This window comes from Pelophylax lessonae (assembly GCF_965119305.1).
Source record: "Pelophylax lessonae genome assembly, chromosome: 2".
In the NCBI taxonomy this organism is placed as follows: Eukaryota; Metazoa; Chordata; class Amphibia; order Anura; family Ranidae; genus Pelophylax; species Pelophylax lessonae.
This window is the reverse complement of record NC_138769.1, coordinates 427,096,474-427,112,874: the sequence shown is the minus strand read 5'-3', so window position 1 is coordinate 427,112,874 and position 16,401 is coordinate 427,096,474. Positions and strand designations below refer to the sequence as shown.

The following is a 16,401-nucleotide window of genomic DNA, read 5'->3' as shown; positions in this document are numbered from 1 at the left end:
CCCCCTAGTCACTCCAATCACATTCCTAGCATTCTCCTGCCCCCTCAATTGGCTTTTGCTAATGGTTCTGGTCCAATTACGGGCTTTTAAAGCCCATTTCCTGAAGCATTGCATTTTGGGCGGTTCTGGTTGCCGAATTCCGAACTTTTTGGGCAAAAAGTTCTAAATTCGGCCGAACCTCGAACACCCAATGTTCGGGCCGAACCGATGGTCGACCCGAACCGTTCGATCATCCCTAGTTATAACCCTTCCTAAAGGCCTGTACACACGTACCGATCGTCAGCAGACAAGCGTCGGCCGACGACCGATCTGCCGATTGTAGGCTTGTTAGTATGATGCCTCCGACAGCCGTCAGCGCACATTCTGCCGACAAGAATCTGTCATGCAAGCATTAAAATTTTTGTATGCCGACACCAGAGCGGCCGATTGTTCGCCAGTCAGTACAGAATTCGGCCGACAGACCGCAGATTTGCAAGACTGGGCATGCTCAGAAAAGAAAAAACACAGGGAAAGTTAACCATTACATGACATCACTTCTGCAGTCGGCTGTAGTCGGCGGACAAAATTCTTGTGCTGTCTTTGCACTTTTCAACAGACACCGACAGCCCAGGGACAAAAGACGGCCGATCGTTCAGCGACGATCGGTACGTGTGTACGGGGCTTTACTCTATCCAAAATGCAAAAAAAATAGAAAATTGCCTAAAGTTCTACTTTAACCACTTCAGCCCCAGAAGGTTTTGCCCCTCAATGACCAAGCCATTTTTTGTGATTCGGCACTGCATTAGTTTAACTGACAACTGCGTGGTTGTGTGATGCTGTACCCAAATAAAATTTATGTCCTTTTTACCCCACAAATAGAGTTTTTTTTTTGTGGTATTTGATCACCTGCGTTATTTTTATTTTTTGCGCTATAAACAAAAAAATAGTGACAATTCTGAAAAAAAAAAAAAAACAATATTTTTCACATTCTGCTATATAACATTCCCCCACAAAAATGTAAAAATCTAATTTTTTCATCATTTTAGGCCAATTTGTATTCTGCTACATATTTTTGGTAAAAAAAATCCCAATAAGTATATTTTGATTGGTTTGCGCAAAAGATATCGCGTCTACAAACTAGGGAAAAGATTTATGTCATTTTTATTTATTTATTTTTACTAGTAATGGTAGCAATCAGTGATTTTTAGTGGGGCTCCAACATTGCGGTGGAAAGATCGGACCCCTAACTGACATTTTTGGGGGGACCAATGACATTACTACGGTAATCAGTGCTAAAAATATGCACTGTTACTGTAATAATGACACTGGCAGGGAAGGGATCAACCCAGAGGCGATCAAAGGGTTAACTGTGTACCTAGGGGATGTTTTCTAACTGTATGGTGGAGGGACTTGTGGAATCAACAGAGACCTGTGATCCTATATAGGAGGATTACAGGCGCTCTGTGTCCATTCCAGTGAGAGCAGCGGTCTGCTGTGTTTACAACATGGTGAGTGATCGCGGGTGCCCAGCGGAAATCTTGGCCTCCGGGACTGTGGATCGGCTTCCCTGCTGCCTAATGGGGGCAGGTTCACGCCTCTGGCGGTGCGCGCACGCGTTCCAGGAGCGCTACTGCGAACCCCAGTACAGGTACGGCGATTCGCGCAGCCGAGCCAGCCTTCCGCAGTATATCTGCGGTGGAGGGTCGGCAAGTAGTTAAGAGGTCAGTATTGGAGACCTACTTTGATCAAATCTGATCTAAACAGATCGGATGGGAAGTTATGGCTATTTGATTGAAATGCTTTTTGATCAGAAAACAAAATCAAAGCATGTATGGCCACAATTTTCTTGAACAATTTTCCTTTAGATTTACTAAAACCATATAATATAGAACTAAACATTTTCAGTGTGTATGGAACCAGGCAGGCCCTACACTACATAGTTGAATCTATAAAGCTAAAGGAAATAAAATGATAAATGGGCAGAGTTTTGTTCTGCTAGACTCCTCCTGCCAGGTAACCCAATGAATGAAAAGTGTCTTCCCCAGCCTGCTCTCTTCACCTCCTGGCCTCCCAACACGCCCCTCTGGACTAACACCATTGGATGACAGCGTGACATCCGCCTTTTCACTTCCGGGGTGAGAGGTGTCACAGTGTCCTCTCGTCACACACGTGGGTCACGGTTGTAGCATGCTGTCCTCCTTGTCTCGCTCCGTGTTCTCTGCTGCCGCCAGGGTGCTGGTCACTCGGCCTCTGCCATTGCTGAGCAGTCGGGGCCCGGCTCTGTCCGTGTGCCGCTCTCTATGGATAAATAGCGGAGCAGGCAGAACGCTCAGGCCGAACTTCCTCTACCCACATAGAGGCTTCCCGGCTGTGTCGTGTGGATGCGGGGGATTACACACTGAGGGTGAGTGCGGCTCCTCCATACCATAACTCTTCTCCTCTTCCCTTCTTCCTAGGACCTCTTCCCTCCACTTAGGTGACAAGGTTACCTTCAGGTATGACTAGCATGGGGACAGACAGTAGGGGGCAGCATTCCTGATAGAACTTCTAGGTATAGCTTATCGTACATATACTACAGAATTTATATCTTCATAAAGGAAAAGCATAAGAATGGCAAGAAAAGAACACTGAAAATCAGAGGGTTCCCTTAACCATGGGGGGTGCGAGTGCAGCAATGTCCCTTTACATTGGGGGGGGGGGGGGGTAAGCCCCCCCCCCATGATGTTGGTAGGGGAGGGGAAAAATGGGGCCCCTCCTGCCTTCATGATGTCGGTGGGAGAGGGGAGGGGGAAAAATGGGGCCCCTCCTGCCTTCATGATGTCGGTAGGGGAGGGGGGAAAATGGGGCCCCTCCTGCCTTCATGATGTCGGTGGGAGAGGGGAGGGGAAAAATGGGGCCCCTCCCGCCTTCATGATGTCGGTGGGAGAGGGGAGGGGGAAAAATGGGGCCCCTCCTGCCTTCATGATGTCGGTGGGAGGGGGAAAAATGGGGCCCCTCCCGCCTTCATGATGTCGGTGGGAGAGGGGAGGGGGAAAAATGGGGCCCCTCCCGCCTTCATGATGTCGGTGGGAGAGGGGAGGGGGAAAAATGGGGCCCCTCCTGCCTTCATGATGTCGGTGGGAGAGGGGAGGGGGAAAAATGGGGCCCCTCCCGCCTTCATGATGTCGGTAGGGGAGGGGGAAAAATGGGGCCCCTCCTGCCTTCATGATGTCGGTAGGGGAGGGGAAAAATAGGGCCCCTCCTGCCTTCATGATGTCGGTGGGAGAGGGGAGGGGGAAAAATGGGGCCCCTCCTGCCTTCATGATGTCGGTAGGGGAGGGGAAAAATGGGGCCCCTCCTGCCTTCATGATGTCAGTAGGGGAGGGGAAAAATGGGGCCCCTCCTGCCTTCATGATGTCGGTGGGAGAGGGGAGGGGAAAAATGGGGCCCCTCCTGCCTTCATGATGTCGGTAGGGGAGGGGAAAAATGGGGCCCCTCCTGCCTTCATGATGTCGGTAGGGGAGGGGGAAAAATGGGGCCCCTCCCGCCTTCATGATGTCGGTGGGAGAGGGGAGGGGAAAAATGGGGCCCCTCCTGCCTTCATGATGTCGGTGGGAGAGGGGAGGGGGAAAAATGGGGCCCCTCCCGCCTTCACGATGTCGGTGGGAGAGGAAAAATGCCCCCCCTTATGATGGCGGTGGGAGGGGGAAAATGGGCCCATCCCCCTCATGATGTCATTGGGAGGGGGGAAATGGGCCCGTCCCCCTCATGTCAGTAGGGGAGAGGAGGGAGGGGAATGCCTAACCCCCCATGTTGATCTACCATTATATTGGAGGTGAGTAGTGAATTGTTCCCTGTACTATGAAGTCTAGGGAAGAAGTTCCCCCTTTGCATTGGATGTGACGGACGGACAAGAAGAGAAATGCCCCTTTACCATTGGGGAGGCAAGTGGAGAAATGAAAAATGCCCCTTTTTTCATTGGAGAGCAGTGGGTGAATGGCCTATTGAAAGAGAACTAAAAATAATTAGTATCAGGAGTTACCGGAACAGAAGAGGGGGGCCACATAGGCCCATGCCATTAGTGCCAAGATTAATGCTGGCGCTATTGGACAGCTGGTTGAGAAAGCTTGCTCTAGAATAGTGAATTGCCTATAAGTAGGTATAGAAATGGCAGAAGTGACAATGTAGGAGAAAGTGGTGACATTGAGGTCAGAGGTAGTAAGAGCTTTTGGAGACACAGAAGATCGACCTTCAGAGAAGGTCAGTTATAGTGATCAAGAGTGGTGGTCGAGGCCCAGGCACTCTGAAAGGTAAGGGGTTTTAACCAAAATTTTTTTGCTCCAGGATCACTCTAAGCTCAGGAACATGCTTCCTATACAATGTACTTTAGTCTTCTATTTCAAAAGTACTCTTATAGTGTTAAAGTAAAATATTTCTTGTGCAACTCATTTTTTATTTAAGTCCAATGTAGTTTGTATGTGCTGCTATATTACAACTTTTCATTGTTTAAGGAGACAAAGCCTTTGCAGAATTTTTGAACGATGAAATCAAAGAAGAGAGAAAAATCCAAAAACACAAGAGCCTCCCCAAAATGTCTGGTGGGTGGGAAATTGAAGTCCACGGAACAGAGGCTAAGCTGACCCGCAACGTTTCTGGAGAGAAGTATGTACCATAAATTCTTTTTATTATCAGCTGTATACAACTTTTTTCCTTTCCAATTCTACCTTTTGCTACAAAACTCATAGGGACCACTTCCTTGGCTCCCAAGCTCGGAATCCCACATTCTGGTTCAATTTTTTTTTTTTTGCACTACAGATGTAAACCCTGTGGGAGACCACAATGTGCACAGAGAGTTAAGGAAGAACTCCACAAAATAGATTAGTGTAGTACTTAAAGTAGATGTAAAGGCTAAACCTACTGTCACCATGTAAAGAAAAGATGTCTATACTTGCCTATTCTGCAGCCGCTCTGGTCTGGTCCCAGCCTGAGATGCCAGCAGCTGCTTCAGTGGGTAGGAGAGGCAGGCAATGGTTCACATATATGCGAATTGGATGCATTTTGAACCACATCCTATTCGCATGACATGTAAAATAAAATTGATTTTTATTGAAGCTGTTCACATATATGCGGTGTATCTGCAGTGCAAATTTAAAAGGAGTCCTGTGCATTTTCTAAACATTGCAGTGTGATTCAGGTACGAATTCCAGGCTCATTGAGTTCTATGGGAACGCTTCTGAATCGCACGTGTTCAGGATTAATTTCCAGATTCAGTTCACAATTCTGTTCAGGATTTCAGAACGGATTGCTCTCCTACTACACGAGTTGACACCCTTTATCTACTACAGTTGTGCTCATAAGTTTACATACCCTGGCAGAATTTATGATTTCTGGGCCATTTTTGCGAGAATATGAATAACACACAAACTTTTCTTTCACTCATGGTTAGTGTTTGGCTAAAGCAGTTTATTATCAATCAACTGGGTTTACACTTTTTTAAATCATAATGACAACAGAAACTACCCAAATTGCCCTGATCAAAAGTTTACATACCCTGGGGATTTTGGCCTGAAAACATGCTCACAAGTTGACACAAAGGGGTTTGAATGGCTATTATAGGTAACCATCCCCATCTGTGATAGGTTTGCTTGTAATTTAGTGTGTTTATAAAAGGTCAATGAGTTTCTGGACTCCTGACAGACCCTTGCATCTTTCATCCAGTGCTGCGCTGACATTTCTGGATTCTGAGTCATGGGGAAAGCAAAAGGATCTGCAGGAAAAGGTAGTTGAACTGTATAAAACAGGAAAGGGATATAAAAAGATATTTAAGGAATTGAGAATGCCAATCAGCAGTGTTTAAACTCTAATCAAGAAGTGGAAAATGAGGAGTTTTGTTGAAACCAAACCACGGTCAGGTAGACCAACTAAGTTTTCAGCCACAACTGCCAGGAAAATTGTTCGGGATGCAAAGAAAAACCCACAAATAAGTTCAGGTGAAATACAGGACTCTCTGAAAACATGTGGTGTGGCTTTTTCAAGATGCACAATAAGGAGGAACTTGAAGAAAGATGGGCTGCATGGTCGAGTCGTCAGAAGAAGCCATTACTATGCAAATGCCACAAAGTATCCAGCTTACAATACGCCAAACGGCACAGAGACAAGCCTCAAACCTTCTGTCATTTCGGGTGATGAGGCAAAAAGTCTAGCTTTTTGTCCACAACCATAAAGGCTACATTTGGAGAGGAGTCAAGGCCTAAAATAAAAAGGTACACCATTCCTACTGTGAAACAGAGGTGGATCGTTGATGTTTTGGGGATGTGTGAGCTACAAAGGCACAGGAAATTTGTCGGAATTGATGGCAAGATGAATGCAGTATGTTATCAAAAAATACTGGAGGAAAATTTGCATTCATCAGCCCGGAAGCTGTGCATGGGACTTACTTGGACGTGACAATGATCCTAAACACAAGGCCAAGTCGACCTGTCATGGCTACAGCAGAATAAAGTGAAGGTTCTGGAGTGGCCATCTCAGTTTCCTGACCTCCAATATCATTGAGCCACTCTGGGGAGATCTCAAACGTGCAGTTCATGCAAGACAGCCCAAGAATTTACAGGAGCTGGAGTAGGGATTGACTGATATCGGGTTTTCATTGCCGATACCTATATTTTGGTCATTGCGTATTGGTATCGGCCGATATTTTCGTACATTTAAAAAAAAAATATATATATATTTTTTTATTTTTTTTTACTTGATGGGTACTCTTGTGGAGGGATCTGGGGGCCTAAAAGACCCCAAACCCCTCCTCTGCACTTAAAAGCATTCAAAACGCCAAGTTTGGCTGTTTTGAATGCTGTCTTTTTTTTTTTTTTTTTTTTTTTTTTTTTATCTGGCGCCGAGTCAGACATCACTTCTGGGTTTTTGCATGGAGACTCGATCGGAGCCGAATGCGGCTTTGATCGGGTCTTTGACGGCTGTGCAGGCTGGTTCCCCAGGTCTCCCGGTGGGACGGGAGACCTGGGCGAGCCGCGGGAGGGGGGGGGGGGGGGGGGGAGTCCCCTCCTGCTCCTTGTAATGACAGTCGAGCGGCCTCTCAGCCGCATCGGTTGTCATTTCAAGACAGCCGACCGTCGGCTATTGACGCCGGTTCTGAGGTGATGCCTCTAGATGCAGGCATCACTCTGGTACATGCACTTTCCCTAAATATTGGTCACCTTGGTGGCCGATTCCGATATATCGGGGAAAGTGCATATCGGCCCTCGATATATCGGCTTTGCCGATAATCGGTGGATCCCTAAACTGGAGGCTTTTTGCCAGGAAGAATGGGCAGCTTTACCATCTGAGAAAGTGCCTCCTCCACAAATACCACAAAAGACTTCAAGCTGTCATTGTTAAAGGGGTCAATACACGGTATTAAGAACTGGGGTATGTAAACTTTTGATCAGGGTCATTTGGGTAGTTTCTGTTGCCATTATGATTTTAAAAAGAGTAAACACGATTTGATAATAAATGGCTTCAGCCAAATCCTAACCATGGGTGAAAGAAGTTTTTGTGTTCTCATTGATATTCTCTGAAAAATGGCCAAGAAATCATAAATTCTGCCAGGGTATGGAAACTTATGAGCGCAACTGTATGTATTGGCCAGCACTGAAAATGCAGCTGAGACAAAAATCCAGTCCTGAGCCTTGCAAATTTGCATCAGAACCCCATCAAAAACGCACTTCAACCGCTGAACAAATTTGGAAAACTGACATACAATTCGCACTGGGCATGTGTGAACCCAGCCGTACAGAGGTTTTTTTTTTTTTCCCCTCTATGTTCAGCTTTATTTGCTTACCAGAATGAAGTTAATACAGCTCTGTTTTATTAAGAATGGGATCATCTTGATTTGAGCCTGCCTTTACTTAGAAGTTCATTTTTGAATGTATATGCTCCTTTATATATTTTGTAGATATCCTAAAGCTGTTTTGTAACCTTGTAGGATTACTGTGACATTTAATACAAACAATAGCATTCCACCATCCTTTGATGAGGAGTCTCAAGAAGGTCAGAAGGGTGAAGAGGAAGTAAGTTTACTTTTTTTTGGTTTTCTTTCATGAGAGGGAGGATGGGCGTTTTTGTAGGGATGCACCGAAAATATCCCATTTCGGCCGATAATGGGTTAACAATGCCGAAATTAATGGCCGCCGTGAGAAAGGAGGGCCCAGCGCAGGTTTGAAAAGTCCCGCCTCTGGCCGGCCGCCGCCTCTCAATGATGTCCCTACTACTACGATCTGTGTATGAATGAAGTGACATACCGGGCGGGAGGGCGGGCGAGCGGCCGCTAATAGCTATAACTATGTGAGCCTTCACTTCCCTGTCAGCGGGACTGTGTGTATGAATGAAGTGACCTGACACCGGGCGGGGGGGAGTGGCCGCTAATAGCTATAACTATGTGAGCCTTCACTTCCCTGTCATGCGGGTATCTCCTCTGACAGGGAAGTGAAGCGCTCACATAGTTATATCTATTAGCAGCCGCTCGCCCGCCCGGTGTGTCAGTTCATTCATGCACAGATCGTAGTAGTGACATCACCGGGAGGCGGGCCGCCGGCCAGAGGCGCTTCTTTTGAATGAAGGACACCGGAGGAGCACTCGGCAGAGTGACAGTAAGGAGATTGAATCGTTGGGATGGGGAGGGACGCCGAGCCAGAGGGGGGGGGGGGTGTACTGCCGAGGGGGACGCTGAGGCAGTGGGGGGGGGGGGGGGGAGCTGAGGCAGCTGACCAATGGTATTAGTATTAATTATGCAGCATGAGGGGGTTAATGTATTGCCACTGCTGGTCACTGATGCATTAGTGACCGACCAGTGGCAGTTAATTAACCCCTTTCTGCTGCATTAGTGCAACCAGTATCAGTGTTAATTAACACTGGTTGCACTGATACTGGTTGCACTAATGCAGCACAAAGGGGTTAATTCAGTGACCAGCAGTGACAATACATTAACCCCCTCATGCTGCATAATACAAATACCATTGGTAATTAAATTAACCTCCTTGTCAACCCGTCACAGTACATATACTGTGACAGGGTGGCAGCGACAGGTGTACGTCGCTGCCTGTTTTTGGTGTATGCCCCTGTTCTATCTATTTTAAAAAAAAAAATTGGGGGGAAAAGTCGCTTTTCGGCCAAGGGCATCCTGCATTTTCGGTTTTGGCCCAGAATTTTCATTTCGGTGCATCCCTAGCGTTTTGTATATTCCTTTTACTAATCCTAAGAGATATACCTGCAGTATTTTGATAAAAGCTGCAGTTTAGTCAACAAATTTGACTCTTAAGGCTGCAGTTACATCACTTACCTCTAATGAAGTGTGTACCCCTATCTGTCAAGCTGCTGGATACTGTAGAAATCTTCTCCAGTGGTGACCGATCCTCTTCCTGCTGCTGAATTTCAGACTCTGAGGGGGATAATAGCTCCAAGTTTTCGGTCAGCTGCAGTGAAAAAGATTCAACAGGGACAAGCACCCTCCTCTTCCATCGAGAAAAGCCCATGCATTGGTTACATTGCATCATTGCATGTAACACAATCTGTGAATGGGGCAGAGTCTGATGAATGACAGGATTCTGTCCCGCATTTCTCAAATCTTGTTGCATGCAGCGCAACCAATGCATGAGCTTTTCTTAGTGGGAGAGGAGGCAATGGGCTGCTACTGGATCTTTTTTTCCCTGCGGGTAATAGATAATTTGGAACTTTTAAAAGATTAGTTCACCTTTTGAAACATATTTTCAGGACGGAACATGTAACCTGTTCCAGCATCTGCATCCTGTAAGCCTTTTTTTTTTTTTTTTATCCCCCCCCCCGTGATCCCCACACCCACTGCCACAATTTGAAACCAGCGTGGTGCGTGGGGCTCCACCCACACGGTCGTGTTATTTTTTCAGTTTCCTATGGATGAATAGGCTACATGTATCGTCAGCTATTACAGCTTGTAGTTCTGAGTGAACTACGAAGGCGCTTGTGAGCCCTCTGGTGGTTCATGGATTCTTCCTGCTCTCAGATAACTACCTGCTTGTGCAATGTACGGGCAGACTGCCATACTGAGATTGAACCTGCAATCTGCCAATCGCATGTGCAATGCTCTGCAGGCTTCTTGGGGGGGGGGGGGGGGGACATTTTATTTTTTTCTTTGTGACTGCAGCTATAGGAGCAAAATGGGTTGTGTCTTTTTAGTTTAAAAAAAAAAAAACTTCAGCTTTAAAAAGAAATTGTGATGAGATAACCTAAAACTAATCACTTTTTTTTAAATTTCTCTTCTCCTGCAGCCTGAACTAGTTTCCACACCTAACTTTGTTGTAGAAGTTACAAAACTTGATAGTAACCAGACATTGGTTCTTGACTGCCATTATCCTGAAGATGAGGTAACGTGTCAGCTCTCGTCATAGAGCTAGCAAAGCCTGTGCATTGGTGTTTTTATGTTTACACTTAAAATTAGCATTCAGGATTATCTGTTTCTTTATAACATAACGAACATACATATAGTAGTAATTTTATCGTAGCAACGTTATTTTCAGCAGTAGGCCTTGTAAATAACATATGAACTATAGCAGTGATGGCAAACCTTGGCATCCCAGATGTTTTGGAACTACATTTCCCATGATGCTCATGCACTCTGCGGTCTAGTTGAACATTATGGGAACTGTAGTTCAAAAACATCTGGGGTGCCAAGGTTCACCATCACTGAACTATAGTTTAGCATTGTACAAAAAGGAACTAAATACTCTGTATAAACTGTGGACTAGTTATTACATTCCCCCCCCCCCCCCCCCCCCATAAAATCATTATATGCACACACACAGCATAACCGTGGGGGGGGGGAAAGTCTTTGGAAAGAGAAATAAAGCTAAACTGCACAATTTAATCCAGCTTTGGATTCATTAGGTGTAATCTGCATACAGCTTGTAGAAGGATATGATTTTTTTTTTTTTTTTTCCTGTCTTGACATAAGTCCATTGTGTTCTCTGTAAGGCTTTGGGGTTTAGTGACTGCTGCTCATCTAACAGTGAGAATTTCCTGACAGTAGGAGAGAGCAGAGTGATGACATTATCTCATCACCTCTGCTTGTCCTGCCATAGGCTCTATTGCTTAACTGCAGTGTAGTCAACGGAGAGGTCTCAGGATGTACAGGACCTAGCTAAGCTGTTTGGTTCATAATACGGGTTGAACAGAATAGCATATATATTTTTCACTTATTAGTGAACTTTGATATTAGTTAAACCTTGGTCCTATTAGTTCCTCTTTAAAAGAAAAAAAAATGTATAAATGCATTTTCCTTCAGTCTAATTTCTAACAGGCATTTTCAAACTTGGTAGCTATGGTTTTAACTGGTGGACAGGAGGACCAGTATATAATTAACCTAGAAAATGCAACAAAAAAACATAGGAAGATGGTAACATAAAACAACAAAACACTTATGCCTCGTTTCCACTGAGCGGGTCGGTTCGGTACGGTACGCATTTTTGGGTGTTTCCATTATGAAAGTGGCCCATACAACCGAACCAAACCGCACCATTCCTGGTCCTGCTTCAGATGTAGGGCCATAGGAAATGGTACGGTACAGTTAGGGCGGAGCTACTGGCGTCACACGATAGTCTACTGATTGGCGGACTGGAAACCATCAATGCTCACGTCAAATGAAAGAGCAAAACAAACACCTCATTTGGTGTAAACCCCGCATGGTCCCTGGTCCGCCCGACTTGCAGTGGAAACGCTCACCTGAATAGACCGGACCATTCTAACCCTTCCAAACTGTACCAACCCGAACCGTTCCGCTCAGTGGAAACGAGGCATTAGTGTATCTAAGATATAGAAAACAAACTAAAAAATAATCCAAACAGGTATATTCATGTGAAGCGGGAAGAAGAACCCTTCACAGGAGATATTCAAATTGCACACAGGTACTTTTAATTGTTTCACGGTAGAAAGAATTTGACTGATTTTTCACTAATTAGAATTAAGCCCCGTACACACGTACCGATGGTCGGCTTACAAATGTTCCTCTTTTCTCCCCGGGATGTCGGTGTCTGCTGAAAAGTGCAAAGACAGCACAAGGACAGCACAAGAATTTTGTCCGCCGACTGCAGAAGTGATGTCATGTAATGGTTAACTTTCCCTGTGTTTTCTATTTTCTGAGCATGCCCAGTCTTGCAAATCTGCGGTCTGTCGGCCGAATTGTGTACTGACAGGCGAACAATCGTCCGTTCTGGTGTCGGCATACAAATATTTTCATGTTTGCACGAAAGACTTTTGTCCGCGGATTGTGCGCAGACATCTGTCGGAGGCACCATACTAACACGCGTACAATCGGCAGATCCTTCGTCCACCGACGTTTGTATGCCGACGATCGGTACGTGTGTACGGGCCTTAAAAGTGGTTCTAAAGTTAGACCTGAAACGTGAACAAAGCTATCAGCATCAATTACTTCTGACAAGATTTCCTGACATTCAGAGGAAAAAAAGGTGAGGGGAGGGAGCTCCATCAAATTGACAGCCTCAGCTCTGTTTGTGTGTGCTGTGTGAAGGGGGTGTGTTCCTTCCCTCCAATCTGCTCTGCAGAGTGTAACCAGCTCTCCTCCCCCCCCTTTTTTTTTTTTTTTTTTTTTTTTTTTTTTTTTTTTGATGGGGCAGGCATGCTTCAGCACTTTGAATGGATTTAGAGAAGAGAGGACTGCAAATAAAAGTACACCTTATGTAAGAGTATTTGTTTAATGTGTCTGAGCACATTTCCCTGCATTGCCTTTTGACAGCCCATTCATTTAAATGCAAAGCCAGTGCTTTTGCCTGCGGTGCAGGAAACACACATGTAACACCTATCCCGCACTGCTTTTTGGTGTTAATGGGCCCTTAGATTCAAGTATAGGACCTAGTACTGAGAAATGGGAGACAGGAAGACATTTTAAATATGTAAAAACAGATGAAGCCTGAATTAAACACTTTAAATAAATATAAATCGGACACATTTATGACATTCAGTTAACCAAATGAGATGATCTCAAGTCAGAAAAATTAAACATAAATTCCTTCATTCTTTACCTCAACTGTGAGGAAATCTTTTCATTTATTAAAGCCAGATTGGTTAGTCATTCTGACAGCAATCAACATATGGAGGACATGTCATTTCCACACACTGAGTGAGGGCCAAACTTCTAAACCTGGTGGTAATACACTTGGCACCACACAGGTTCGAAAGGAGCATTAGATCTAAATCGGACCTGATCCAGTACATGTTTGCAGTTCAAATTCTAACCCACAGTGCCAAGTGGTTGTGACTTCCAATGCAGAGACTTAAAGTGGAAGTAAACTTCCATCGCTAACTTTTACCTATAGGTAGTGCCAGTATCTCCCAAATGGACACAGTTTAGGAGATTTACTGTACATGCAGCCAGTGACATTACTAGCGCATGTGCTCTGAAGGAACGGCCACCCGTGCTGATGGTCCTATTCGGTTCATATTCTTATGTTAATGTAAGACGGCAGGATCCCCGGCAACCATCATCAAGCTGTTGTGGCAGAAGAGCAAAGTCTGTCTGTCCTGTCCCTGGATGACCTCCCTTGTCATTCCCTTGGCCCCACCTTGTGCATGCCACTGCTGAGCCATCTCTTGATCCAACGCTGTCTCCGGCTGCTTCTCTTCTCTCTCCCTGATCTCATAGGAGACTTTTGCTGCTGTCAGTCAAATCTTAAAAAGGGGGAGTGGGGGGCGTGGCCCAAACTGCACACAGCCTGGCTTGGGAGCATGCCCGCACGTGTCCCATAACACACAGCTTGTTATGGAGGCACATGCAGGAGCGGATAGTGCCTGAACTTAAAAAGAGTATATTAGAGGGAGTATAACCTCCTTATTTTAACTAAAAAAACGTTAGCCTTTACAATTCCTTTTAAGGCCTTGTTGCAACCTGGCTTTCAAAACAAAAAATCCAATAAGCTGCTCTCGTAAAAATGTTTTTTTTTTTTTTTTTTTATTATCCCCTCTTTTTCAACCTGGAACCTAAATGACAAACCCATACCGCCTTCAGCCATAAGGTGTTTTGAGACATTGAGTTTTTTTTTAAAATTTTTTGCGACTGCACACAAGTAGTATTCACCCATTCTAACTTTCAGTTCCAGCAAGCGGTAGACATATTGAATATTACGGGTAAGACATGTTACCAAATACATGACATTCCTAGTGTTACAGGTAGCATGATGGCACATGTTAAAAGACTTGCTGTTTGCAGTATACTCACTTTATGGAAATGGCATGGTGCAGATATTGTGGACTTTTTTTCCTAAAAGATGTAATCTACTGATGCCACCTTTCTAAAATGTAACTTTTTGCTCTTCCTGATGTGTTTAAGGTTGGACATGGTGAAGAGGAAGAGAGTGACATTTTCACTATTCGAGAGGTTAGCTTCCAGCCCACTGGAGAGACCGACTGGAAAGAGAACAGCTATACTCTTGGCACAGATTCCCTTGACTGGGTTGGTATATACATTGCTGCTTGATTTCAACTTTCCTCTAACAATTTTACATTTTTCTCAACTAAAATAAAATAATTGCTTGTTCACACCAGGAATGCACAAGAACGTGCTCATGTTCCTGTGTGAATTGGGTGCAGTGCATTTTGAGTTAATTTTTAATGGACTGAAATAGCACTCGCTACCAAAAGTAGTGCATGCACTACTTTTGAAGGTACATTGCAAACGTACTGCTTTTGGGGCATTGTTTGGCACTCCTGTAATCCATAGAACTAGGGCCAGAAATAGCCTGTTTCTCCAAGGCCTTTCCCTAACTGATATGGGAGGGTCTACCTTCATTATGTTCACCTGGAGCAATATTTGTATGGTTAAAATAAAAGCTCTAGTTTCTGCATCCTCCAAAAATGGAATTCCTATTGTAAGTAAAGTTCAATATTTGTCTTGCATCTCAATCAATAGTTTGAAGAGTAAAGCCTCGTACACACGCAAAGAGTCGTCTGTCTTTTGTCCAGAGTGGTGTTTTGTTGGTTGGAATGTGCCTAGACTGCACACGAATTTTCCCGCACGACAAAATTCTACTTCAGAAGTGATGTCATGTGTTGGTTTACTTTCTTTGTGTTCTTTCTTCTCTGAGCATGCCCAGTCTTGCTCATAAGATTTTTCCCTGTCTAAATCTGTACTGACTGCACGAAAATCGGCCGTGTTTTGACGGCGGACAAAAATTTTATAGCCTGCACACCAGGATTTTTTTCGGCCGAAAAGTCTGAGTCGGTTGTCGGAAGCAGCATACTAACAAGCCGACAATCGGCAGATCGGTCGAATTTCGACGCGTATATGCGAGGCTTAAAAGTTTGTTTTTAGTCCACTAAAATACAGAGAACATTGGGCTATTGCAAACTTTTAATATTTATTCCTGCACAATTTAATATTTTTGGCTTTTCTTTGTTCCTCAGATATGAAGGAAAAAAATGTATGTTTTTAAACCCCTTGAATTAGGTCTTTAATCTGGGCTGTAATACTTTGTCTTCATTTCATACGCAGTCAAATTTTCATGTCTGGTATAGTTTTTATAATGTGACATATGCATATATTTTTTATTTTTTTTTGCAGGCCCTTTATGACCATTTGATGGATTTTCTGGCGGACCGTGGCATTGATAACACCTTTGCTGATGAAATTGTGGAACTCAGCACTGCTTTAGAACATCAAGAATATATCCATTTCCTTGAGAATCTGAAAAAGTTTGTTAAATGCTAAACATGTTAGGATTAGTTTTCCTATGGTGTTACTTGTATGTCATTTTCACAGTGAAAGTAAATAGGTTCAAGGACTCTGAGAAAATCACTTAAGTGAAGATAGAGGTGCAGGAGCTGTCATGGCAAGCCCTGTACCCTGATCTTGGTTTATCCTCCTAGTGCATTACTGGTCTGAAACAACCATACAGGCAGTTAAGTGTGAAATGTGTTAAATCCTTCCATTTGCATATGTTTCAGATCAGTGACTGACTAGTTAGTAAAGCCAGTTTCTAGTCTCGCAGGTTTCCTATAAAATTGTTCACCCAGCTGCAATAGGTCTCATTTGTGTTTACCATTTTATTGGATTAGTTAGCAGAACATTTCTTTTAAATGTCTATCAAATTATCTGTGGAAATTTTCTGAGTTTATGCCTTTTTTTTTTTTTTTTTTTTTTTTTTTTTTGAAAAGATAACTAAAGTAGTCTGTACAGAAGTGGAAAGCCATTTCATAAGTTTAATTTACCAACTACAGACTATGGCTAAGATTACTGATCCTCTTAAGTTAAGTGTCCTGTAGAAAATCCAATTTATTTTTATTTAATTTTGCAGTATGTACTATGCACATTTTGAAAAGGCCTTTTCATGCCATTTAGAATCTGTACACACTATTTTTTTGTACAAGAAAGTCCCAATAAAATGTATCATTATTTGATTTGGTTGATTTCTT

General features: G+C 44.1%; 1 protein-coding gene across 1 annotated transcript; it reads left to right on the top strand.

The window, feature by feature from the left end:
* The first annotated feature begins 2,093 nt into the window (after positions 1-2,093).
* On the top strand, positions 2,094-15,820 carry C1QBP (complement C1q binding protein). The gene is made up of 6 exons (XM_082247096.1): positions 2,094-2,383; positions 4,470-4,620; positions 7,934-8,018; positions 10,251-10,346; positions 14,321-14,443; positions 15,551-15,820. The coding sequence occupies exons 1-6, from the start codon at positions 2,167-2,169 to the stop codon at positions 15,695-15,697; spliced, it is 819 nt and encodes a 272-aa protein (XP_082103222.1). The 5' UTR covers positions 2,094-2,166; the 3' UTR covers positions 15,698-15,820.
* Positions 15,821-16,401: the final 581 nt, after the last annotated feature.

Coding starts and splice junctions, on each gene's coding strand:
- C1QBP (XM_082247096.1), top strand. CDS start 2,167: ATGCTGTCCTCCTTGTCTCGCTCCGTGTTCTCTGCTGCCGCCAGGGTG. Junction 8,019..10,250: donor GTCAGAAGGGTGAAGAGGAA/GTAAGTTTACTT, acceptor CTTCTCCTGCAG/CCTGAACTAGTTTCCACACC. Junction 10,347..14,320: donor GCCATTATCCTGAAGATGAG/GTAACGTGTCAG, acceptor GATGTGTTTAAG/GTTGGACATGGTGAAGAGGA.